The 27,294-nt window shown below is 44.3% G+C and overlaps 1 protein-coding gene across 4 annotated transcripts; it reads right to left on the bottom strand.

Annotated features, from left to right (window-relative positions):
* Positions 1-66: 66 nt before the first annotated feature.
* Positions 67-25,637, bottom strand: LOC143723887 (OX-2 membrane glycoprotein). Of its 4 annotated transcripts, XM_077216752.1 has the most exons (10): positions 25,523-25,620; positions 24,725-24,957; positions 21,364-21,476; positions 21,206-21,281; positions 20,807-21,127; positions 19,101-19,430; positions 14,708-14,992; positions 4,447-4,548; positions 1,743-1,803; positions 67-1,540 (listed from the first exon to the last, which is right to left on the bottom strand). In XM_077216752.1, exons 4-9 carry the CDS (start codon positions 21,273-21,275, stop codon positions 1,745-1,747), a joined length of 1,167 nt encoding a protein of 388 aa, XP_077072867.1. In that variant the 5' UTR covers positions 21,276-21,281; positions 21,364-21,476; positions 24,725-24,957; positions 25,523-25,620; the 3' UTR covers positions 67-1,540; positions 1,743-1,744. The 4 variants fall into 4 exon arrangements, with proteins under 4 accessions (XP_077072867.1, XP_077072866.1, XP_077072868.1 ...); XM_077216751.1 differs by lacking the exon at positions 24,725-24,957 and having other exon boundaries at positions 25,523-25,637; XM_077216753.1 differs by having other exon boundaries at positions 67-1,803; positions 25,523-25,550.
* Between the last annotated feature and the right edge of the window lie 1,657 nt (positions 25,638-27,294).

The raw sequence follows: 27,294 nt of genomic DNA, 5'->3' as shown, positions 1-27,294 counted from the left end.
TGATTTTTGGCATTGCTAGCAAAACGCTTTACCAGCTATAACATATTTAAAAAAGCTCCAGGCATATTTTGTGTAATTTATTTAATCAACATATGATTTACACAACAGAAAAGAAAATCTGAATATTCCATAAATAAAAATGTAAAAACTGCATCTACTGGACATTATTTTTCTCTTTAATGTCTTGACCACCAAAACTGCATCACATTAAATAGGCGCTGATGTGATGAAATAGACACTCTTTGAAATACAGTAGTCAGCATATGAAGTGGATCAAAACCTTTCATCAAAGTTATACATGAATTTTGAACAATACCTATTCTTGTCTTAGGACAACTTTGATGAACTTTTTGATCCACTTCAAATGTTGACTACTGTATGTCAACTTAATACAGTGATGATATTCATTTCAAGAGATCAATAAAAAAAATCTCCTGTTGCCCTCAACACTTCCAAAGCAGCTATGCTACTAGAATGAAACTCCACATAATAAAGTACACGGTGCAACACAATTACAAAGTCATTTAATATCATAACAAATTCAATAAAATCAAAGGCCAGACTTTCTTTGCTTATTGATGTGAAGTTACAGAAATGCATTACATAAACAAGTCAATACAATTTACACAATAAATACAACATCCATATATCACAAAAGGAAAATAAAGTACTTTATTCCATAATGTGTTGAATAGACAGAATTCTGAGGGATTTTCTTTATTCCAATTAAAGGTGTGGCCAGTACTCTCACATTTTCAAGAATATGGCAGAATTATTTAATATACATGGGATAGAATTAAAACTCTTTCATCTTTTATCAGTTGTTATTACACTGACTTGCACATATGCACATGCTTAAAGCCACATGATTTCCCAGAAAGGAAGCCAGCAAAAATGCAATATTCATCAGCCATTTAATTCCACAGCAGACTGCAGATAATGCATTTCCACTGGTATAGTGAACGCTTGGAGAAGCAGTCACGACCTCTGAGTGCATCTCCAGCATGGTTTAGTTTTCCCACCATTGCTCTGGCCTCTGCAGAATCAATGCGTGGAGCTTGGCGTCCAGCCACACCCTAACCTTATTCTACCCTAGTTTTCTTATACTTTTTTGAGTGGATAGTTATTTTTTTCAGAGAATACAAGAAGTCTTTATCGTACTTTTACATTTAGGGATTCAGATCCCAGACAGTAACATAGTGTCGGCCCACATCCGGGTCGTGTGGAATCCACGTGTACCAGATGTGGGCCGGATCTGGGCCGACACTATGTTGCTGTCTGGGATGCCTTCTGGGTGGGTAAAATAACAGTATTAAAACAGATCAATGCTAACTTAATTAAATTTCCTTCTGTGTCGAGATAATACGCCTTCTATGGCAAACTTCATATTAGTGATGGATTTACAAATTGTTCACAATGTAGCATCTTTCCTCATGTAGAGATGTGTCACTGGTTGGAAAAGCACGGAACGTGATAACAGGAGATTTCCGTCTTCATAGGTGTCTCAGCATATCCGCCTGCCACGGTCAAAAGATCCACTCTGTGGAGACCGATCACAGAAGTGACTGTAACATTATAAGTTGTTAAATGCATGTTAAACCTTGAGAACCTTAAAGAACTTGATTAAGTTCTCATTTCAATAGATCACATCTGAAGGATTGGTGTTAAGGGCAGACAAGGCAATCACAGGAAAGCAGAAATAGGTCACAGGAAGAGGCATTGCACTTCCTGAAGACACCTACATTCAACCGTCTGTTTCTCTGTCTTCTCGGCCTCTTCTCTGTAATTGATGCTCTTCAGTCTCTGCTCATGTAGAACATGTGAACATCACAAACATACACACAAAAAAATCATAAGCCACAGCTATATTGGACAATGGTTTCACAATAATTAAATGTTATCTATTATAAATAGATATTACTGTAAATGTGTTATATATAATGTGTAAATAATATATGTGTGTATATATATATATATATATATATATATATATATATATATATATATATATATAGGGTGCAGGCTGATAGGTCCTTTACATGCAACCTGCAAGCATTCACATTATTGGCCTCTGCTGATCCTGCAGCAAATGAGATTGCTTGCTCAAAATGTAACTAGTCTAGTTCTGTGTATCTATTAGCAGTAGCAAGTCCATACTTGCTCTGTATCAGCAGCAGCATAGCAGATCTAGTCCACCAAGACCAAATACATTGATATTACCATATTGAATAACATGCTAAAACTATTCCGAGTTGTCATGATTATATATATAAATTTATATGGCACAGGACAACAGTCATATATTGCAGTACATGGACTCATATTATAGAATAACTTTAATACACCTTTTCTATGATTTTTTTTAAGTCAGGCTAATATTCTGTGGAATAAAACATGTATTTATTATCTTCTAAATGAAAAAAGAAATGAAAAAGATTTGTTTTAAAATGAAGAGGCTATTTTGTTGTAATTCCCCCCAAAAAACTTAGAACCATTTGGTTGGCAAACATTAGATTTGAAATCATGAAAACCTTAAAAAAAAAAACATATTTGAAAACTATCTTGTCTAAATTACAATTTTAGGGGCTGTTAGCATGGAACACATTTTAACACAAGTGCAGAGGAGTGAAACAAAGATGTGTTGAACATCTTTTAACTTGATGGCATTCTAAAAGCGTTTTCCCCATGCGTGAGATGCTGCACAAAAACAAAATGAAGAAAAAAATGCAACGTCCAGCTACTACATGTTTACATACAAAAATAATGGAAAAGCTAGGAGTCATTGAACCATTAACAAAATAAGTTGTTGTTTGTATGACATAATGAATGATTTTCAAAAATAAATCAAACTAACAGCAGTAAAAAGATTACTTTACAAGGTTTGTCCTTTTCATCCTCTTTGGACAACTTAATTTGTCATTGACCCATGTTTGTTTAAAGAACCAGACTGTAATGAACTCTCTTGTCAGAAGCAGCAGCAGTAGTTTGACTTCAGAATCAATATGCTGGGTGTGTTTACATTAAAAACTAGTGCCACTACAGCGTGTACTGGCTTGAACAAGCCTTAGGTAAGTAAACATCATGGCCGCAAATAAACAATCTGCTACGGATAATTTTAATGAGTTATGTTCACTGCCCTGAGCAAAAGGCCACAAAGTGAAGCTGCACTCATACTATTTCCATGAAGCTATTCTCTAGAGTGTTAATTATTATACTTTCAAAACCGGACATCCACTTAGAGCTCAAACTGTAAAATGTAAGGAAAAGTTCGGTATTTTACATTTAAAGCCTTGTTTTAAGAACGTTTCTGATTGAAATTTGGACAAATGCTGCTGGCCCGAGAATTTTCGGTTTCTGTGGTAGCACCCCCCCACCTCCACAATGGTTTCATAGGGGCACTGGAAGAATCATTCATAAAACGCATTAAACTTTAGTTTACAAAGACGTGAAACTCACAGAGTGGTCTGGGGTGTTCACTGATATGCCCACACAAAAATCGCTGCAAAAGAAGCTTTCCAACAGGTTTTATCATTCGTTGTAAAACTGTGTACCTATTATTCCAAACGCCTCACACCCGTACATTCTTCCGTTGAATTCCTCCTCTGAATATTCAGGTTCAAACCTGTAACTCTGTCCATCAAAATCGATCTCAAAACCATCATCGTCCCATACAAATGTCTCGGAATCCATTTCCAAGTTGACACGGATAGCTTTGATCTTTTAAAAATGTTTGGATAGTGTAGCCTACAATACCGCGACTGCATAAGACTACAGAAAGAATACAATCAACCCCATTTCCATTTCCGGCGGCGGAGAAATTCCGTACCTCACAGAACATCCAATATAAGTCAATGGAGTTGGACAAAAACTACGATAAAACCTGTTGGAAAGCATCTTTTGCAGTGATTTTTGTGTGAGCTTATCAGTGAACACCCCAGACCACTCAGTGAGTTTCACGTCTTTGTAAACTAAAGTTTAATGCGTTTTAGGAAGAATTGTTCCAGTGAACCTATGCAACCATTGTGGAGATGGGGGGTGCTACCACAGAAACCGAAAATTCTCGGACCAGCAGCATGTGTCCAAATTTCAATCTTAACCGTTCTATTTCATCAGAAACGATCTTAAAACAGGGCTTTAAGTGTAAAATACCGAACTTGTCCTTCATAGACAATATTTGCTTTTAATTGTGACAAACCATTTTCAATGACAAAACTTAGAGCACGAGCAAAACTGGCGTCAGTTTGTCAGATAACTGGACAGACATCTGAGAGCACAACAGGATATAGACATTTGTATGGTGGGATCTTAAACTGAAATAGGCTGGCCTGATGATGACCGAAATGTGTCCTTGTATATTACTTTGTATGATTTTGACAAAACATTTTGCTGAGCTGCATGTTTTGGATTGTTCTCATTGGTCTTTAAGATAACTATATGAATACTCACCATTCTTACGCAGGACACACTTCCACAAACAGAAACAGAGGCAGAGGACAAGAAGGAACGCTACTGTAGTCACAGAGATCAGGATAGTAAGTGCCGTGCCAACTGGTGAAAGAAGCAGAGAAAAGCAAAGAGAGCATTTGTTCTCAATTACTATTTCACCTGAGGAATTTCAGAATATTTTATTATTGAATGTTTCTTCAACTTCAGGTACTGTTATGTCACAGGGGTTAATTTTTATAAATCCTTTAAAAAATATATACTTTTGTCCTTTTCTTACAAGAAAGCGTTATGTCAAGGTCTTGGATTCATTTAAATCAAAATTAAATTGTCACTCTTTCTGACAATTTGAAGTTTAGACAAATAGAGTCCCATTATTCACGTCCCAGATTTTGGTCATGTTGATTGCAGTTTGAATGAGCTGTGTTTGAAATGTCCCGATGTGTATAGGCGATGCACTATCAGAAGTTTCAGTTTAAGTTCCGATCCAGTTGATTTATTATTCTCGAGGGAAGAAAGTCATGTGGAATCGCGTGGCATTTAATTCTGAGGAATTAAATGATGAAATAGTCATCTAGCTTTTAGGTGTTTAGATATCTACATTGATAAAGTTTATGTAGTCTATCATCCACACTGTGTTTCTTGTCTGGTTGATTTATGGCTGTATTTAGCTCTGAAGAAGAGTTTTAACTTTGGAGGTTGAAAGCACATCTCTTTGGCTTAGCATACACATAACACATTATAGATTGCTATTATTCAATGTTAGGCTGCATAGTTTAGATCAGCCGGAACCGGGAACACTTCCCATAAATCCTGATGTACTTTGTACATCATAAGAAGGATGGCGTCTACGCTAATATTAGTCTCTCTGTTTATCCCGAGGTTTGCCGCAAACCGCCGGATCCAGGCCATATCTAGATCTGAGGAAGGACCATCACATGGACACGACGACAACGCATCCCTGAAGTGCCAGCCTCATCAACACTGTGAAGGCCTCATGGCCCCAACAAACTCATCTCCATACCGGCGTGATGACTCCGACCCCTAACCAGATGAACTGGATAAATATTGTGAAAGTTCTGATCCAATCTGACTTCTGACCTATTATGCCGCCTAAATCATAATCATACACTGTTCGTTTGTTGGCCAAAGGAGGACTGGCCCCCCGACTGAGCCTGGGTTCTCCCAAGGTTTTTTTCTCCATTATGTCACCTGATGGAGTTTTGGTTCCTTGCCACTGTCGCCTTTTTTTTTTCGCCTTCATTCGCCATTGGCTTTTGGCTTGCTTAGTTGGGGACATTTAACATTTAATTTTGAATTTAACAATACTATTACAACTTTACTTTCCTGTTATCTCTGTAAAGCTGCTTTGAAACAATTTGTATTGTAAAAGCGCTATATAAATAAAGGTGACTTGACTTGACTTGACTTGAAAGGAATATTTCCACTGGGCCACAGAACCGGCCCTCTGTGCCACTAAGCAGATAGCCTGTGTTTTCGGTCGCTCAACGCTGATATTGTTGCTGTGGAGAGGCTTCTGTGGTGTAAAACAAAAACAAAGGAAACCTCTAAGGGTTATTTGGAAGAGCCTTGATGCCAGCCAGTTTTTTAGGGGCACTGAATGAACAATTTCCAGCTGCTTCGAACACTGGAGTAGGCATCTCTACTTATCCCGCCACCATTGGTGATTCGGGAGGTGGAGGCGTCTGACGGGCCATTCGCCCCATCTTCACTCAAGAAGGCGAAGGCAGCTTCAGGGCACTTGAACTTTCTACTTATTGACAGAGCTTTCTACTGTCAATATTTTTGATTACCCAAAAAAGGGCGGGGTTTGTGTCAAATTTTAGATCTACGGGGCCTAAACAGTACTCTTTGGACATCCAGTTTTAAGATGCTAATCATCAAACTTTTAGTGCCACAAAATAAATTCTGGGATTGGTTTGTGACAATAGATCTAAAGAATGCATATTTTCATTTTGAGATTTTGCCAGGACACTTGACAGTTTCTCAGGTTTGCTTTCGAGGTCGAAGTTTACCAATATCGAGTACTTCCTTTTGGCCTAGCTCTGTCCCCACGCACGTTCACCAAGTCCACGGATGCTGCTATGGCTCTGCTGCTACAGATAAATATTTGGATTAGTTAATCAAATTAACTTCATGTAGCTGAATTAACATTACCATCAGTTAATCTGTTCATCCAGCGAACACTCAGTATTGGTCATCTATCAACTCTTCAGAAAGGATATTTTCCATGGCCACAGAAAAATAACTCTTTCTTAGCATGTAGCTGTGATCATAATCATTAAATTGACATTGATTTATAAGCAGACCTACACATAAAACACATAATCACGAATACATGGTAAAGTGAAAGTGACTGAAAAACCAGAACAGAGCAGAAAAATGAAGCTATGAAAAGAGTAATTTAAACTCTAGGAAGAACAATCAGTCCCTTAATACAAAGCTCCTTTGTTATCAATTTAGCACATTGTACGATACTTGCATTTGCATTAGCTGTTGAAGAGGGTCCGGATATACAGTCGAGAGGAGAAAGTCTTGATAGTTCGGTACAATGGTGCTGAAGCTGTAACCGATTTCTTCCACATTGAATGAAGAAGCAATGGAGAACGTCCTGGTTGCGTATGCAACCCACCGTTCCCTGAAGGAGGGAACGGAGGACGTAGTCGACGGTCGACTGAATTGGGAGATCGCTAGAGAGCCTGTCTTCTTCGAGTACTATTGAACGAGCCAATGTAATTGGCATTCGTGATTCGCATCACACACTCCGCCCCCGCGGCGCGGGTATAAATACGGAAGTGGATGCACGCACTAGTTGCTTTTCGCTGAGGAGCCGAGAGTAACCCGGGGTCAGCGGTGGTCCAGCGGTAGTGGCAAGGGGACTACGTCCTCCGTTCCCTCCTTCAGGGAACGGTGGGTTGCATACGCAACCAGGACGTTCCCTTTCAGTCGAGAACGTCAGACGTAGTCGACGGTCGACTGAATTGGGATCACCCATTGAACACGCCACTAACGCTGCCACCTTCCAGTGCCTAAACCAAAGCCTCCTGATGCCCCCGCAAACTTAAGGCGGGGAAGGACAGGGCTTAGGCCAGGGAAGTCACTGCTGTTCCTACAGGACCACTGGGAAAGCGTTCCCCGTACGTTGGAAGGAAGGGACACTGCGGAAGCCACATCCAACCCAGAGGGAGGTAATGTGGAGAATACACATATGAACTGGGCGGAAACCGGGCAGTCTAACATATGGAATGTCACTGGGGTGGCTCCAGCCTAAGACGGGGGGAGACACACCGGACAGTGACGGCAGAGAGACTCTGCCGAGGGAAGACACGGGCTCACCGCAGGGAGCCGTATCGTGGAAGAATACACATATGGGGTCACCGAAGGGACCGCAACATATGGACCCAGCCTAACACAGGTTCCACACTGCTTACGAGTGGTAGGCCTAACACCAGACGTTCCGCACGTCCAACGTCGGAGGGGTGTGGAGGAACTCAACAGGGTTCAATTTTAAGGGAACTCAACTGGAGTAAAAAGGCGCACGTATCCAGTCCATAGGAGGGGAATGGCGCAGCAAGCCGACACTTGAACCGGGCTCACGGTGAAACTGGCTTCATGAGAAGGGAGCCCACGTGAGGCAGCGGTTCAACTAGGTGTCGTCCAGCCCCCAACTCTAGAATCTGTTTTAGCAAAGCATATCGTCAACGCCCAGGCGGAGCACTTTACACTCATCATAGAGGAGCTCAACACCTAAGTGGACATGTTGCATCTCGGATCTTTGCCGAAATGAAGGCAAGCACTAAGTGCAACTTTGCATGGAAACAGCCTTCCCTCTCTGCTGAATTCCAACAGATATTTGAAGAGCTGGTCTGAGGTCTATGACTTGCATTCTGTACACGTCCAAGCGAACGGACAGAGAAGCCAGGGCTGGATCTGCCTCCTCCAGGGCAGCGCTTGCAGGCTCACCACCTGCTCCTATTACGGGAGAGGTAGGAACCTTGGGCACAATCCGAGCCGGGGTCTCAGCTTGTGAGAGTTAGCCGGCCCAGACTCCAGGCACAATACGTTGACCGAAACCGAGCAAGTCCCTACCCTCTAGTAGAGACCACGCGAGCAGGAGAACTGATATAACAGAATTTTTAACTCACTGCCTGCAGTGGCTCAGGGGCAGTCTCTGCAGTGCAGTCGCACCAGGGACAAGGCCCAAGAGGATAAAGAGGGACACAAGGATTTACAAGACCTTGCTCCTCAGGAACCTGACGATCAGAACGTGCTTCTGCATACTTCTGCAACACGATGAGCGTCGTTTAAACACCGAGGCAACATCATTTTGAGGGTGAAGGAAAACAGCCTACTGAAACCCATTTTGCAGGAAAGAGAGCACTGAAGTGATCGAAAGCTTTCAGGATCTCCTCTGGAGAGAAGACGCACTCAACGACTAGGTTCCACTTCTAAAGGCGTAAGCACCTACCCAATTCTAGGGGGTGCTCGCAGAAGTGATGGTAACTATCACATGTTCTTGTGATAGCCACTTGAACCTCCGCGTTCAGATGTAAGACCGCCCGGAATCTCCGGGGGAAGAACGCGTGTGCCATCGTGCCCCGTCCCCGAAAGAGTTTTCAGGGGAAGTCAGGAAGGCTGTTGAAGGGAACCAGGTCTAGTTGGGCCAATAAGGGGCAACTATGAAGACCTGTTCCTCTCCTGACTTGGCACGTAGGTGCAAGCGACGGGCGCAAAAGACAGGAGCATTGCTCAACACAACATGTGAAGATCACTGGGCTTCAGGAGCATTTTCTGCTCAGCACTTGGGTGTGACAAGTTCACTGAGCTTCAGGAGCATTCCTGCTCAACACCTGAGTGTGATAAACTCACCGAGCTTCAGGAGCATTTCTGCTCAACACTTGAGTGGGGAAGAACTTCACTGAGCGACAGGAGCATTTCTGCTCAGCACTTGAGTGTGACAAGTTCACTGAGGTTCAGGAGCATTACTGCTCAACACCTGAGTGTGATAAACTCACTGAGCTGCAGGAGCATTTCTGCTCAACACTTGAGTGCGAAGAACTTCACTGAGCACCAGGAGCATTTCTGCTCAGCACTGCGTGTGACGAATTCACTGAGCTACCTGTGATGAACTCACAGAGCTACAGGAGCATTGCTGCTCAACACCTGAGTGCGATGAACCTCACTGAGTTTCAGGAGCAATTCTGCTCAACATGAAGAGTGATGATTTCACTGACTTGAGCAGGCGCAAGGTGACCATGAGTCGCAGTCACTTTTAGAAGGCTCACTGGGGTTAAACGCATTTCTGCGGGCCCCTGGGGCAGCTGAGACCCAGTGTTTGTCCATGGGTAGTCCGCTCGGTTTACCCAAACACTGGCGGAAAAATAAAACCGGGGGGGCAACTGAGCGGCCCCGGAATGGTCATGACCCAGCCGGATCCAGGGGATGGAGTCTCCACTTGCTCTGGCTATAACTGTCGTGAGGCTCGATGGCGGCACGATTGAGTAAGCGGGAGGAGTGGAACAAGGCGCCCTCAGAAGCGTCTGACTCCAAGGAGGAGGTGACGGGTGAGTTTGTGACATGCAGGGGAAGCTTGCGCAACGGTCGCAATGTCTAACAACTCGAGGCACGAATGCCCGTGTAGTCGGGGGTCGCCCAGGCCCCCGTTAAAACACGCCCTTTGTACATGGCCCCTCTGTTGAAGAGGGTTTGGCAGCAGACCGGGATGAACTATAGTCACACAGGGTGAGCTGCTCTGCCACGGTCACCTCGGGACTCGATCGTGAAGCTAGCGCTGAAGCGGTCACATATGGAGGGAGCCAAAGGCTGCGACTACCATATACCCCAGGAGCCTCTGAAAGTTCTTTCAGTCGGACCCTTTCTCACTTCAACACCAGCTGAACACATTCTCATTGGAGAGACATGTTGGACAGAGTACCTCTCCAAAACTAGAAAAGAGATACTCAGCCCGTGGGCGAGATTACTCTCTTCCAGTTGACCTGAAGACCCAACTGGCTCTGGAGCACTCGAGGGGAAGGACACTGTACTGATACTCCACCCTTAGACGCAACACACAGGATGGCCTGCGGTGCGGGAGGTAGAGATCTGAAGCACATGTCTTTCAGGTCAAAGCTGCAGACCAATCTTGGGCCAAGATGGTCACGACCCACCACCTAGTAGCACGAAGAACGAGTTTACAACTGGCCTTCGTACCGGCTGGAGGAGCGGCTATATCAAATCCTTCGCCAGCAGTATAAGATAAGCACGCACAAGTCAGGAGCACTGCTCAACACTCGGTGTGATGAATATCACTGAATTTTCAGGAGCACGTCTGCTCAACACCTAATGTGATGACTATCACTGACTTGAGCGGGGTAGCCGAGCCTGAGGTGGGGCAGCCAAGTAGAGAGAGTGGTGTTAGTGTGCTGTGCAACACTTACCTGTCTCCACAAGCGGCAGGGGGCGCGTGAGAAGGCGGATGACCGGGTCCTCGAACGCACCAAGCTGCCTGCTGGCGACCAAGGGGGAGCTGAGGGGTGTAAGGCTATACAGGGTCACACCCGCCAGACTGGCCCTCTTGGGACCCAGGAACAGATGAAATTGCTCTCTCTTTGAAGTGTGGGTACCGCTTGCTCCGCTTTTTTTTTTCTTTTTTTTTTTAGGGAGCCAGCGGCGGAACAGACACACACACAAACAAAAGGCTCCACCCGGCCCTCACCCGGGGGGAGGGAGTGATCGTGCCACTCCAAGAGCATCTCCTCCATTCCTGGGCGGCCCGCTCCGGAATGCTTTCGCTGTCGCTTGCCACCTGGCTTGGCAGCGCCTGGAGCGGACTGGGTGTCTCTACTGCGGCCGGCTCCATGCTAAGGCCTGGGTCGAGGCTGCTGCGGCGGGCCAGCAGGAGCGGCAGCCGGGGAACGCCCACGGCGACGAGCAGGCGGAGGAGCTGCCACCGGCGGCGGGTGGAGGCAGCAGCTGGCCACCGGGGCAGGACGTGCCGGATGACCTCCGTCTGCGCTTGAGCGGCAGAGAACTGTTGGATGCAGTTCTCCACCGCGTCGCCGACCAGCCCAACCTGGGAAATTGGGGAGACCAGGAACCGAACCTTGTCCGCATCCGCCATACCAACCAGGCTGCGCCAACGAAGGCGCTACTGGACCACGAAGGTGGACATCGCCAGACCGATCACGCACGCTACGACACCCGCACCACGGAGGGTGAGGTCGGATGCAGTGCGGTGCTCACCTATGAGCGCACGGTCTGGATTACCCTCGTGCATGCCATGGGTGCCCTAGCCTGCAGCAACGCCATGGCATGCAAGAGGAAGCGGCTTGTCCACAGGCTTTGTAAGCCCTGCCCGTCGGAACGGACAAAACCTCACAGGCCCTAGGGGGGAGACGAGGATCCCCCCAAAAGGCTGCGGCCGCCGGACACAGGTGCACCTGTGTCGACAGACCGCTCCAATGGAGGGACACCTCGCAACCCTTCACCGTTCCTCCATCAAGGGTACTGAGGGGGAAAAGCTATTCAGGCAGTTTCTGGCAGAGAAAGATGCTGTTCACCACCTGATAAGCTCTCCATGCATTTCGGGAAAGAAAGGCACTGGGGCGGCGAGCTGAGAACCAGCGCGGCCCGCCCCAAGATACCAAACTCCAGATTCCAACCGAGACTGAACGGGACACGGTGGAGGTTCCACTCGAGCCCGGCAGCCTCGGCGGCCCGTTTCAGCATAGCTGATAATTCTGGATCCGGCTCGGGCAACATTGAACTCCCGGAGGGAGACAATGCAGCCGAGTCATCATCTCTAGAAATCAGCTCACCCTCCGATGCTGCAATCGGCGTCCTGTCCTCCAGGGGAGCCCCGAGTGAAATCGCTGGCCCACCAATTACAGATGGACCAGCAGACAACATAGGAGGCTCCAGTGGTTGCAGTGGAAGGGAGGAGTGAGGAGCCCACAGGGAATGGTTACCGGGCGGGACATCCAACACTATCCTCCGGTCACCCATCCCACACAGCACCCGAGGGTGGGGCATGGTAATGGGGACTCGCTCTCCGCGAACGAAGGCGAGTCTCGCCCTCAACACTGCGACAGTCATGTTCCCACAGTGAAAACATGAGCTGTCCACAAAAGCTGTCTCAGCATGCAGTAAGCCCAAACACGTGACACAACAGTTGTGACCATCAGAGAGAGACAGGGAACGACCGCACCCAGAAACGCACGGGCGGAATGACATCTTGAAAAAGACGCAAACGCACCCGTGTTGCTCTTTCAGAAAATAGGACCGTCACCAGTGCCGGAGCACACAGGGGAATGACCGCGGCAACACTGAACAGAGAACTGAAACAGTGAAGCACTCACTTTTCCGCCCTCTAACCAGCCATCAACACACACAAACATTTAGAAATTTGTTGCTGTTAAAACAGCAGTTGAGAGCTCAAAGCTCGCGATCACCGCTGCACTCGCGCTGTAGAACACCAGCACTGGGAGAGTCTTCCTGAAGAACACCGACACACTCGCTCGTTGTAGACAACAGCACTCTCAGAGACATCAAACGATCGGCTCCGAAGCGAAAGGCAACTAGTGCGTGCATCCACTTCCGTATTTATACCCGCGCCGCGGGGGCGGAGTGTGTGATGCGAATCACGCACGCCAATTACATTGGCTCGTTCAATAGTACTCGAAGAAGACAGGCTCTCTAGCGATCTCCCAATTCAGTCGACCGTCGACTACGTCTGACGTTCTCGACTGAAAGGGAACTTGTGAAGTTAGTTGACTCTGTTATGGTCGAGGAAGGTACACATGGCTCGATGTGTGTGAAGCCTGTCAGCGCAACTGCTGCAGCGAGGCCGGATGGGGTCTCACGTGAACAGCAATCAGGAGCAGAAGTCAGCGAGTGCTGAGGGAATTTTGCGTGGGCTTTTAAGTTCCACAGAGATCACAACTTTGAGTTTTGGCTTGACCAATGAGAGAGTTGCCATTCTTAAGCGGGAAAGTTCCTTTGTTTGAAAAGCTGACTCATTTGTATGATTGGAGTAAGCTGGCAGTTTGTGTCCATTTATACTCTGATAAATATAACAAACACTGCATTCTATGATGTGACTCTACCAAAGTGTGAGTTATTAAACAAGGAATATTTTGATTTGAGAAACCACCTAGATGGGACTACATTAACTAGTTCTACCATCAGACATGCATAACACTATACAATATTAAAAGACAATATACAAACAGTAATGATACACAAAGTGTACTTGGGAAATGCATGTTCATTCATTAGACAGATTTGTAAATTAATTAGTGGAAAGCATTCCATTTCTATGGGACTGCGTGTCTGTCTGTTGTAGCCTGTACTTTTCTGTGCAAGCACCATCTCCCAGCGGAGTGTCTTTGAAGTGTATGAGTTGGGGAAAAGGGTGGTAATTCTCAGTGGGGAAATCAGAATACACAGAGTCTCATGGGTTTGGGGTTGTGAAGATTGTGAACTCTCTTCAAGCAGGTGCAACAGATCCTGCTCTGGGCAGAGAACAAGTTCCACTCTGAGAGCATTTTACATTCCGGGGTATATAAATGTGGGAGAAGACATCCTGTCTAGGCAGGGGCCGAGGCCTGGGGAATGACAACTCGATCCAAAAGTAGTGCAGTCCATATGGCAGATATACAACAGAGCAGAAGTGGATCTGTTTGCCTCCAAGAAAGTACAACCCACTATTCCCTCTGATTCTCCCTCACACCTCCAGCTTTGTTGGGGCTGGGCAGCATGGTACAGGCGTGGCCGAGGTTGCGTCCATAAGGCATGTGAAATGGCTTTGCCTCTAGGGGTCAGGACTCACTCCACTAGGAGGATGGCCTCTTCCAAGGGTCTTACCTGCACATACACTGCATGATGTATGTGCTGAGGCTGGTTGGTCCTTCCCACATAAGTAACCCAGTTCACCGAGTCGGGAATTCAGTTCACTGTGTCGCATTATGCCTGTGCATCTTCTTAAGACAAATTTAATCTGACAGCGCACATTTCTGTCGTCGAGTCTATTTCGTATTCCCATATCATCATGCCACGACGCAGCAACTCATTCCCCTCTCAGGGAACTGGGTTGTATACGTTACCCGAGATGTTTTCAGTTCTGAAAGCTACATTAGGTTTTCATAGTACAATGAACCCATTTACCTCAAACGATCAAGAAAAAAAAATGTATTCAATATAAACCATTGTAAGCAAAGTGCATAATAAAATAATTCACACTCACTTTTAGTGTTCATGGAAACAGCAATGGCATTCTCCAGTCCTTTATGATGAACAAGACATTTGACAGAGATATCCTTCAGGAGTCCAGCCTGGATGGTCAACGTACTGATGACCAGAGTCGTCCCGTCACTCTGCTGAATAGTGGTGGTCAGAGGTTGACCAATGATCCGGTCATTTCCCTCCACGTTCCATACTATTTCAGCCTGTGGCCTTGCGACGGCAGTGCAGTTAGCCTCAATCACACCGGGAGATGCGGTCTTGTAGCTTACTTGAGGTTTTGGTAGGACTGTAAATGTATATGATACAATATATGGGTTTTGTTTCTTACTCCCAGAGAGTTTAGTCTGGGGGTGTAAAACATTTTAAACATTTTATTTAGTCAGGATTCACAGCTACATGTGAATGGCCATCAGTAGAGATAGATGACTTGGACCTGCAGAGTGAACAGTTACAGCATCCTTAAACAGCATTAACATTAGAAATTAACAATTTGTCCACCCAACATTAGACATTTTTGATGATACTCTCTTTGTTGTTAGGATGACAAATGTTTTAAAATCAAAATTTTAGGCTGTTTGCCTCAGCGATCTAAATGTGCTCGTACATATAAAAATGTTTGAGATGGTCAATCAAATAAAAGAACAGAACATGAATTCAAGATGCTTCAGTTTTGAATGTTGAAAGAGTGCGAGGTAAGATTTAAATAGCTAAACATGTAATATTTGACACATGTTTTACAATAGAACTGGTGAAATGCCAACAGTGATATCCATTGTGTCAGGGTTCTGTCACTTCTGTCTGGTTTATATCTTGGTATGATGACAGAGCTCTGACACTCCCGGTTTGTCATGTGTTTGTGTTTAGTCTGGTCTGTTGTGAGCACATGGCTTGTCATGTATTTCCTTGTGCCATGTGCTCTCCTGTCACATCTTGTTATCTCATTATTGATGAATTTGTCCCACCTGGCTACCTCGTTACCCTCTTATGTTTGTTTCTCCCTGTGTTTGCAGTCCTGTGCTGGTTAAGACTAGTTCACACTACATGATTTTAAGCCCGATTTAAGCCCGATTTGCAAATCGTTGAGCTCACCGACAGGTCAGGGTGTTATCGGGTGCAAATCGCGAGGGATTAGCGTGGCGATGAACGCTCGCCAATCTGTTAGTATGAAAGAGCCAACAACGCATCAGACCCTCGCAGACGCCTCGCAGACACGTCGCCGAGCCTAGAAAAATATCTAGCATGCTAGATATCCAGAGCTGTCGCACTACTCAATCTCACTGATGTCATAAGCAACAGCCAATCACAGCAAGGCATGAGTTGAGGTCAGCGGGTAAATACGTGATTTTTGCTGTCAGCTAAACATAAACATGCAGCAACATCTCCGATATAAACATGCTGTACTCACCTCCAACTCTCTCTGTAGCACAGACCTGCTCTTCACGTATGCAGATCCACTCTTTCGCCCATACTCTCTTATTTTTTAATTTTTTTGCGTTTTTTCTCTGAGCAAATGATCGCGCAAACAGTTTGCAGCACTAGTTTCTGTCTGACGTCCATATTCGCGTGTTGTTCTTCGCTGTGTATTGGCGCGCGTGCTGTTTCGCGTCAAGATAGACATTAGATGGATAGATTTGTAGACAAGATAGAATCGTTGGGTGACAGAGTTGTTGTCAACTCGTGTAGTGCGTTACCTCCTGTTGTGGATCAATCACGCTGTGTCGTGTGGTGCAAACAGCTCAACAACTTGAACACTCCTGATTTCTCAGAGAGCAAGTCATGTAGTGTGGACCGCACAGTTCAGCCCGACGTTTTAAAATCATGTAGTGTGAACTAGGCTTTAGTTGTCCAAGTTGTCCATGTTCCTTGTGTTTCCTGATTCTGCCTGTTATCGTTCTCGTTTTCCCTCATGAGGGAGTTTTGTTTGTAGTTTATGTTTGTTTGTTTACTTAATAAATATTATCCATTGTTTCTGCATTTGAGTCCTCGCACCTTTAGTCTACCCATTCCATGACACATTGGTGCAAACTACTCAACTTTTTTTCAAATGTAACTGTTTTAAATTAAAAATACAAGATAAATAATTTCAGTGATTTTAGGTAATTTATAACTAAATGTGTTTTTGACATAGTCATATGAATAAGAGAGTATTTGTGCACATTTTGAAATAAATATAATATTTGCAAAGAGTTAAAATTGACTACTTGTTCTTTGAACTTTTTCTTGATTCACTTAAATCAATTTAAATTCTTTAATTGCTTTAAATAAAAAGACATTTACAAATAGTCATCTCAATGTCAAAGACATGACTATTACCTTGACAGCATCTACCAGCAGGGGCCAACAAAGCCATGCTGAAAAGCTAAACCTTGACCCCTTGATCCCGACACATAGGCTGTGTTCGAAAACTTAGGCAGCTGACTTGTTGCCTCGCTGCCCTATCAGGCAAGGACTTTGCAGGCAGCGTTTTCGCACGAAGGCTTCTGAGTCAGCGTAACAGTTTAATGATCTACAACAAAATAGAGCAAGCTTTGGTTAAAACTAAGTGAATATTTAATGACTACGATAGTAATATCTTGCTAGAAATGACATCATAAATGGAAAACGTTGATCAAAAATTTACATTTACACGGAAACTGACTACCAGCCGCAACTTTCAGATGCGATCTTTATTTTTCTAGCTCATCTGTCAAAGAAATGGAAAGCACAGGATTGGGGGATATCAAAGGTAGCGAAGGATACATCTATGCTGCCTTCAAAAATCTATTAGATGAAGGTATCTCAGGACACAGTAAGTCAAACTAACATTGCATGTGGACGTGCCTTGATGCCTTCCAATCTTGGAATGTGTCCTACGAATGCAGCATTTATCAGTTTTCGGAGGCAGTCGTAATCATACATTGACTCTGAATGATAACCATTTGTGTTGGCTTGAAAACCAAGACTTGGTCTTGTTCAAAAACAGATCTGCATGCCTTCTCTGAGTGTTTACAGCCCACATAGTTTCAGCAGTATTTGAAAGCTACAAAGATGCCCATTCAAACCACAGCACAGCCCAAAAAGTGGTATATGCTTGTCATTCCAACAGAGGATAAGCAATTCACATTCTTACAAATCCATGACACCAGAACAATACAAGATTGGTATGAATAAGAGATAAGTGAATGTAATTAAATTAATAGTTGATATACTGTCATCATTTACTCACCCTCATGTAATTATGAACTCATATGACTTTCTTTCTTCTGAGGAACACAAAAGATATTATGAAAATATTGATTTGAAAAACACAAAATATTTGTTCTTCATACATTGAAAGTCTTGCTGTTTTGGTCCCACTGACTGTCATTGTATGAACAAAAACATTAATCAAAATATCTGTTCCACTGAACTGAAGATATAAAGTCATACAGGTTTGGAACAACAAAAGGTTATAAGTAAATAATGACATAATTCTAATTTTGGGGTAAACAGTCTGTTTAAGTAATCATTGGTGGTCGCATACTCTAGTTTGAACAAATGCAACAGTACAGAGCAAAAGCAATAAGTGAACATCAATCAGAGAGAGACAGGGCACGAGAACAAGAGCAGCACATAGAGAAAAGCACTGTGTAAGTGGAACAGTGACACAGTCATTCACTGACACGGTCTGAATAAATCATAGATCTCACAGTCTCACCCTCCTACAATGAGTTTCTTTCATATCTCTCTCTCTGTCTGTTGTCATCATTTTCTCCAGTGCTTTCGTGTTTAGCCTTGTCCTGCCCTCGCTACCACTCTGTGCAACAGCCCAACCAGCTATATACACCGAGCTGGATTTGTGTTTCACTCAGTTCAGAGTCTAAAAATCAAAGTTTGTTGAAAAATCACCATTGAAAAATACACTCTCAACTAAATAATTGGTTAAAAAGTAAAAAAATTAATAATACATAGAATTTATATAATAATTATGTTAAGCTTGCGTGTTTTAGGTTAAAGCTGTTAAAGGGATAGTTCACCCAAAAATGAAAATTCTGTCATCATTTACTCATGCTCAAGTTGTTCCAAACTTGTATGAATTTTGTTCTTCTGCTGAACAGAAAAGAAGATACTTTGAAGAATATGGGTAACCAAACAGTTGATAGACCCAATTGACTTCCATAGTATGGGGGAAAAAATACTATAATAAAATACTATGGAAGTCAATGGGGTTCATCAACTGTTTGGTTGTGAACAGTAAACACTGCCTATGATTTCAATGGCCATCGTGACACTGATGAGTGCTGTTAGCTCGCTGAGACAGACCAAACTAAAATTAAACTTTTAAAACTTATTGTCATCTTAATGACAAATATTGGCATTATCCAACTAATGAAGATTTCACTGTAACAGTTAGACTAAAACCCTGATGGACTTACCAAAAATAGTAAGGCAACTTGTGGCACTCTTTGTGCCATCCGGGTATGTGTGGAACTCACATGTGTAGCAGGCCTCATCTTCAGCTCGGACTGGCCATAAAGTGAGCTCTGTGTCAGACAGGGAAGGGTTCAAGCTTGCACGGTCCACAAACTCTTCTTCAATTACAGGGTCACTCTGCTTTGCAAAAAATGCAACTTCACGGGATTCTGCTTTATTCACAATCTTTTTCCACAACACCTGCTTGACTTTCTCTGGCAGGGCATACCGACAGGCCAGAGAGGCTTGTTTACCACCCACTGCAGTCTTATTACCCTCTGGGATCACCGTTGCTGTAAAGCAATCAAAATAAGATTATAGTATACTAACAACAATGGCATGACAATATACATGTAATCTGTTATACTAATATGTCCCTAGACAAACTTCATTAAACAATTGAGGTAAACTTTGGAAGTGAGCGATCTAGTTAGACCCAGATGAGACAAATATTCAGGTCAATAGATATAGCTATAAAAAGCATCCAAAATACAACCCCCACATGATCAATGATGTAAAGGAGTGAGGGAAGGACAGTAGTCAACACATCCTCCCTAGTAATGATTGGCAGATGCTGAGCATCCATGAGATGATGAGACCAGCTGGATCTCTGATGTTTCTCATCTACATTCACATTCTCCACCAGAATCCACAAAACTTGTCACATCCAAAAACACAACCATTCTATTTTATTGTTCCCACAATGTTATTTTATATGAGCCAAAGAACAGAAACTGATGAGATAAATGAGCTGATTATCAGTGTTTCAAAGCATATATATATATATATAAACTAAAGTAGGTCATATTACTAGTAAGGACACTTGTCTTTCATTCATTTAGCAGTTGCTCTGCATTTCCCTCTGTGGCCATAGCTCCTTTGTCTTAAACTGATTTTCTATCACACTATAATCCCTTGCTATCAATTATTATCTTTATATTGTTATATTATCCTGTATTTTATACTGTATTCTGTATTGTATTTATTATGAGCAGAAGTTGCAATTGCTGCCTATAAAAAGTACAATCAACGTAGATGTTTAAATCATTTCAACTTAAATTGCATTACACTGACTTGCAAAAAATGAGCTCAATATTGTATACCAAAAAAGTTGAAAATTGCTTGATCATATACTTTTTTCAGTGTAATATGTTTCCTGTGTCTGCTTAACTCAATACATGACGTTATGTAAACCACATAGCTGTATATTACTGACATATTGATATTATTACTTCAATATTTTCTACTTTGAAACAAAAAGTATTGCTAGAAGCGCTATACATATAAACTTGAATTGAATTCAATTGAATTGAATTCAATTGAATTGGACAATGTAATTGAATCACTACACAATAGTGGTGTGTTTTGTTCATGAATGAATCAGCATTTTTTAACTAACTGTTTTTTAGTGAATGATTCAATGACACATTCATCTATCAATTCCTGTATATATCAGCATTTTTCAACTAATCAGTTGTGTGAAGGATACAATGATTTACTCATTCAAACTTGTCACCACCTACTGGTGTAACAATACAATCTGCAAAAGGAGTCAATGAAAAATCCCCACCGTCAGTTAAAGTCTCAGTGTTGTTGCACTGTAATGATGCTCACGACCAATAGAAGTTGGGTAGATGCATTTTCCCAAAATATCTTGCCCAAGACTCACCTGTAACAGTAAGGCAGGTCTGTCCTTCCCTTGAGCCTCTTGGATAAACATCAAAGATGCAAGTGTAACAGCCCTCATCCCTATAGCTGACACGTTTGATGGTGATGGCACTGGCATCCCGTGGAGAGGCCGCTAGCTCCACATGTTGTTGACCGCTCACGCTGTCTTGTTGACCAGGCTGGTAATTGATTAACGTCTGGTTCTGCACATCCAGCCAGCGGATCTGATTAACTGATTCTCCTTTAGCCTTGACAAGCGTACAGCTCAGAGTAAAGGGCTGTTCAACCAGGGCCTCCAGACGTGCTGGAGCCGAGACCCTGCCTGAGACACACCAATACTGAGACTAATTCAAATAAACCACTTACACACAGAACAATGAGACTACTGCAAATCACACACCTTGCAGTCTGGAGACCATTACCAAAGACATACAGATCTGTAGAAATCTTGCCAAGGAGACCACAGACATTTTAGCCTAGTGGAAAGGAAGTATTTCAGTAACTATAGCACTAAATTATTAGCTATAATTGTAAAAAAAAAATTTTTGTCGTTTGTACCTTTTGTATTGAGAGCGCATTTAACAGTCCAGGTTGGTCTTGTGGGATGAAAGTGAAGGTGGTGATTTCTGTCAATTAGAGTTGTTTCATACATCTTACTGAAGGGCTGCCATCTGTGTTCACATTACAGACAAAGAGAAAATTTGTGAAAGTATACATTTGTAAAAAGGAAGGATCACCAATGTAATTAGATGTACAAAATAAGATTTAAAGATTTAAATTAGATTTAAAGATTTGATGTGTGCATTAAAAGGTAACACTTTATTTCAATAGTCAACTTTAGTCATTCTGCTAACTGTAAGTAACTTTGCAGCAACATGTCAACTAACTGTCATTAGAGTATTAATAGACTGACTGCTTAATATTTGCTAACACTTAGCAACTTAGCAAGTTGCTAAGTAACTTAGCAACTAAAAGTCAACTTGTTCTACTAACCCGAGCCGTCTACTGACAGTCTACTACACTATACTAATACTCCAATGAGAGTTAGTTGACATGTAGTTGAAAAGTTACTTATAGTTAGTAGAATGTTTAATGTGGACTTTGAAATAAAATCGAAAAAAAATTGTAACCCATTAAATTCTTAGTACAGTAGCTACATGTAGTTAAAGACACTTAATATGAAAGAGGGACCAATTTACTTTGCTTACATATTTCTTTACCAAAAATACATTTTTTTTAACTTGATGATGTCACAGTCCTCGTCTGCACCTGTTTGTTCTTGTCTGCACTACACTACCCAGAATCCCTCTTGTCTCCACACCTGAACTCACTCCTTCAGTTACCAGCCTGTTCATCGTTATCTTCATCCGTGTCACCTGTCTTCACCTTGTTATGTTTGATTTGTATCTGTATTTAGTATCCTTCTGTTCAGTTAGTCTTGGTCGATCGTTGTCTATGTTACCTTAGTGTATTCCCTGCCTGCAACTGTTTATTGTTTTGTTTAGAAGTAAAAGTGATTGTTTCTGGAAATCCTCGTCTCCTTGTGTTTCCCGCAGATACACACCATGACAGAACGACCGACCAAACAAACAAGATGATCTGGGAGCTTGTTGGACAGATCACGGCTTTGGCGATGGAGAGCCGCGATCCATTCCAATACACATGGGGGTTCGTTCCCCTAGTTGCTTCTTCCTCTCTGAGCGACGAGGTGATAAAGGCTTGTTACCGGCTTGGGGCCCAGGAGGTAGATCCACGGGAACTCCCAGACATCGCTGGTCTGGATTGGAGAGAGGCCCTCTCTAGATGTCTGGACAGCTTCATCCCGTGGCACGCCATGTCTCCATCAGAGCTTCACGTCAGCCACGTCCAGCCAGAGCTTCACGTCAGCCACGTCCAGCCAGAGCTTCACGTCAGCCACGTCCAGCCAGAGCTTCACGTCAGCCACGTCCAGCCAGAGCTTCACGTCAGCCACGTCCAGCCAGAGCTTCACGTCAGCCACGTCCAGCCAGAGCTTCACGTCAGCCACGTCCAGCCAGAGCTTCACGTCAGCCACGTCCAGCCAGAGCTTCACGTCAGCCACGTCCAGCCAGAGCTTCACGTCAGCCACGTCCAGCCAGAGCTTCACGTCAGCCACGTCCAGCCAGAGCTTCACGTCAGCCACGTCCAGCCAGAGCTTCACGTCAGCCACGTCCAGCCAGAGCTTCACGTCAAGCCAGAGCCGAGGCCCTCTTCACCGCTGGTCCCGTCCAGCACAGAGCCTTAACCGCTGGTCCCGTCCAGCACAGAGCCTTAACCGCTGGTCCCGTCCAGCACAGAGCCTTAACCGCTGGTCCCGTCCAGCACAGAGCCATCACCGCTGGTCCCGTCCAGCACAGAGCCTTCACCGCTGGTCCCGTCCAGCACAGAGCCTTCACCGCTGGTCCCGTCCAGCACAGAGCCTTCACCGCTGGTCCCGTCCAGCACAGAGCCTTCACCGCTGGTCCCGTCCAGCACAGAGCCTTCACCGCTGGTCCCGTCCAGCACAGAGCCTTCACCGCTGGTCCCGTCCAGCACAGAGCCTTCACCGCTGGTCCCGTCCAGCACAGAGCCTTCACCGCTGGTCCCGTCCAGCACAGAGCCTTCACCGCTGGTCCCGTCCAGCACAGAGCCTTCACCGCTGGTCCCGTCCAGCACAGAGCCTTCACCGCTGGTCCCGTCCAGCACAGAGCCTTCACCGCTGGTCCCGTCCAGCACAGAGCCTTCACCGCTGGTCCCGTCGAGCACAGAGCCTCCTTCACCGCTGGTCCCGTCCAGCCCAGAGCCCCCTTCACCGCTGGTCCCGTCCAGCCCAGAGCCCCCTTCACCGCTGGTTCCGTCCAGCCCAGAGACCCCTTCACCGCTGGTTCCGTCCAGCCCAGAGACCCCTTCACCGCTGGTTCCGTCCAGCCCAGAGACCCCTTCACCGCTGGTTCCGTCCAGCCCAGAGACCCCTTCACCGCTGGTTCCGTCCAGCCCAGAGACCCCTTCACCGCTGGTTCCGTCCAGCCCAGAGACCCCTTCACCGCTGGTTCCGTCCAGCCCAGAGACCCCTTCACCGCTGGTTCCGTCCAGCCCAGAGACCCCTTCACCGCTGGTTCCGTCCAGCCCAGAGACCCCTTCACCGCTGGTTCCGTCCAGCCCAGAGACCCCTTCACCGCTGGTTCCGTCCAGCCCAGAGACCCCTTCACCGCTGGTTCCGTCCAGCCCAGAGACCCCTTCACCGCTGGTTCCGTCCAGCCCAGAGACCCCTTCACCGCTGGTTCCGTCCAGCCCAGAGACCCCTTCACCGCTGGTTCCGTCCAGCCCAGAGACCCCTTCACCGCTGGTTCCGTCCAGCCCAGAGACCCCTTCACCGCTGGTTCCGTCCAGCCCAAAGACTCCTTCTCTGCTGATTCCGTCCAGCCCAGAACATTGTGCTGACCCAGTCACTCTCCCCATTAATTTTTTTTTTGGGGGGGGGGGGGGGGCATAGACTCTTGCCGTGGACACCCAAGGGCCCACGGCCACCAGAAGGGTCTTCCCCGCCGTGGCTGCTCGAAGGGTCTTCCCCACCATGGCCACCCGAGGGGTCGCCTCCGCCACGGCCGCCCGAAGGGTCCTCACCGCCGTGGCCGCCCCAAGGGTCCTCACCGCCGTGGCCGCCCGAAGGGTCCTCGCCGCCCGAAGGGTCCTCACCGCCGTGGCCGCCCGAAGGGTCCTCACCGCCGCGGCCGCCCGAAGGGTCCTCACCGCACGGACTCCAGGATTCCCACCCTCCCACCCCTGTTCTAAGGTGTGAGGTCATGCCTACCGGGAGGGGGGAGTAATGTCACAGTCCTCGTCTGCACCTGTTTGTTCTTGTCTGCACTACACTACCCAGAATCCCTCTTGTCTCCACACCTGAACTAACTCCTTCACTTACCAGCCTGTTCATCGTTATCTTCATCCGTGTCACCCGTCTTCACCTTGTTATGTTTGATTTGTATCTGTATTTAGTATCCTTCTGTTCAGTTAGTCTTGGTCGGTCGTTGTCTGTTACCTGAGTGTATTCCCTGCCTGCAACCGTTTATTGTTTTGTTTAGAAGTAAAAGTGATTGTTTCTGGAAATCCTCGTCTCCTTGTGTTTCCTGCCATACACACGCTGTGACAGATGATCTGGTTTGTATAGAAAAGGAAAACCAACTTACAAGATGTTTATGTGTTATTTAATAATTTTCACGACTTTATAATTTCTAAAATAAATGCATAAGAATGTATATTTGTGTCCAAACCAAAGACTTTAGTCTTGATGTCAATGAATATTTCAGAAAAACACATTAAAGTGTCTTTGAGCGGTGTCATCTATAACTACAACATTCATGATATTATTTCTTCAACTGTTTTAAGAGGTCAAAATTATTCCACAAGGATTATATCAACATAAATAAATACATGCTTAGTTTAGACAGAATTTGCTGAGACTAGTAAAACAGTTGATTAATTTTTTTTATATAACATATTTTATTTTATTTTTGTATATCTGAATCAAAATAATGTTTACACGTTTAAATAAAATGTAAGGATAGTAAATGTTAGACCTTGTTTTTAATAAACTGATCATTTATTAATGCTCGAATAAAAATGGTAAAATTATCAAATCATCTGACAGTGCCTTTTAGATATCAAAATGAGGATAAAGTTTGATATGTAAGTAACCTAAGATGGTCAGACTGTTACATACCTCTTTGTGGTGTAGATTTCTTCTGCTCTCAGCTGTACATGCACAACACACTCTTCAACACACTGATTCAACTGGACTGCAAACACCCATTTATTTTCTCCACCCATACTAACACACTGTATATACCAAAGTCAAGCACGTGATGGCTCTGTCTCAATACTCATTGAGCTGCCTACTTAGACAGCATTGTCAGGCATCATAGGCATCTCAGCTCGCACACACATACTCAAATGGCACCAGTGCCCAAATACGAAGCTAAAATTTCAAATTAAACAGCCACATTATGTATAAAAATATATTTTAGCTTGTGTATGGGCTACATGTTTTTATATTGTACTTATACTGTAATAATTATACTCATTTCTGTGGTGACAATTTTGATAGTCCACTTTAGACATTCTAACTATAAGTAACTTTGCAACTGCATGTCAACTAAATTTCATTAAAGTATTAGTATACTGTTTGCTTAATATCTGCTAGCACTTTATTTTGATGCTCCCCCAACAGACATTCCACCGACTGAAAGTAACTTTACAACTACATGTCAACTACTAACCCAAACTATGACACCTAACCCTAACTTAACCGTCTACTATACTAATTTACCAATGTGATTTAATAGACACGTAGTTGCAAAGTTAGCAGAATGTCTAAAGTGGACCCTGTTGACCCTTACCTTCGCTTTTAACCAACCCTTAAACCTACCCATTTCCCCAAAGCTGTTCCTAACCCTACCCGTATCCCACCTCAATAGCAGCACAAGTGTTTTGAAATACAACATGAATACAAAAAGTACATTGTAAGTATTTTTTAGTGTGTACATACGTAGTACACTTTTACAAAAACACCTCATATAAAGTGTGACCCACTTTTCCATTTAATGCATTGTTATATCGGTGTCAGGTCTTGGGGAAGGAGAGAGTGAGGACAGAGAAATAAATGGGCTCTATTTAAAGTTTTAAAAAAAACTACTCTGTAGGTAGAACACAGTCCAGGGTCGGCGGTGACAGGACTGGAGCAAAGTACGGCAACCTGGCTGAACAGGAAAGGAAAACAGGGCAAGGCAGGTAGGACACAACAGAAACCTGTACAGGGAAAACATCCACAACAATCAAGCACAAGAAAAAGCACACCGAGGAAATAAATAGGGAAGGAAATGAGGAAGATAATGAGAGAGTCCAGGAGGGGCAAATAAACCAATGACCAGGTAACAAGTTGGTAGGGCCAAGACTGACAGAATGACACATGATACAGAAACAAACAAAAAAGCCATGTGCAAAAGGCACATAAAAAACAAACATGACAGAAGCCATGGGTTCACACAAACACATATGACATGTAGAAGAGCACAACAAACAAACTTTCATCAACCAAGTGTAACAAGACTGAGTAGTGCATGGAACATGGAAGTCTGGACTGAAGTGTCAGAACCCAGACACCATGCTCTGAACACCCAAAACATAAAACATGAGAGCCCACGGAACAACTCGAAGCCATACATTCACCAAAGAATAAAACAAACAATACATTAGTGTCAGGAACCTGCTGTCACGAATAAACCAAGAATGCAACTAATCAAGGTGACAGAACCCTGACAGGCAGGCACAATGGAAGCTTTGTCTGAACTGTAGTTTATTTAGCATTGGTTGATGTTAATTTAATATGTATGCCTTAGTTTAATACACAAGGACTCGGTTTCGCAGATAGGGCTCAGATTAAACCAGGATAAGGCCTTAGTTTAATTAGGACATTTAAGTAGCTTTTATAAATGT

This window comes from Siphateles boraxobius, unplaced genomic scaffold, assembly GCF_051911475.1.
Source record: "Siphateles boraxobius isolate OS27281-9 unplaced genomic scaffold, OSU_SipBor_1 7, whole genome shotgun sequence".
Classification (NCBI taxonomy): domain Eukaryota; kingdom Metazoa; phylum Chordata; class Actinopteri; order Cypriniformes; family Leuciscidae; genus Siphateles; species Siphateles boraxobius.
Note: the sequence above shows the minus strand (reverse complement) of the source record. Positions and strands in the feature narration are given on the sequence as shown.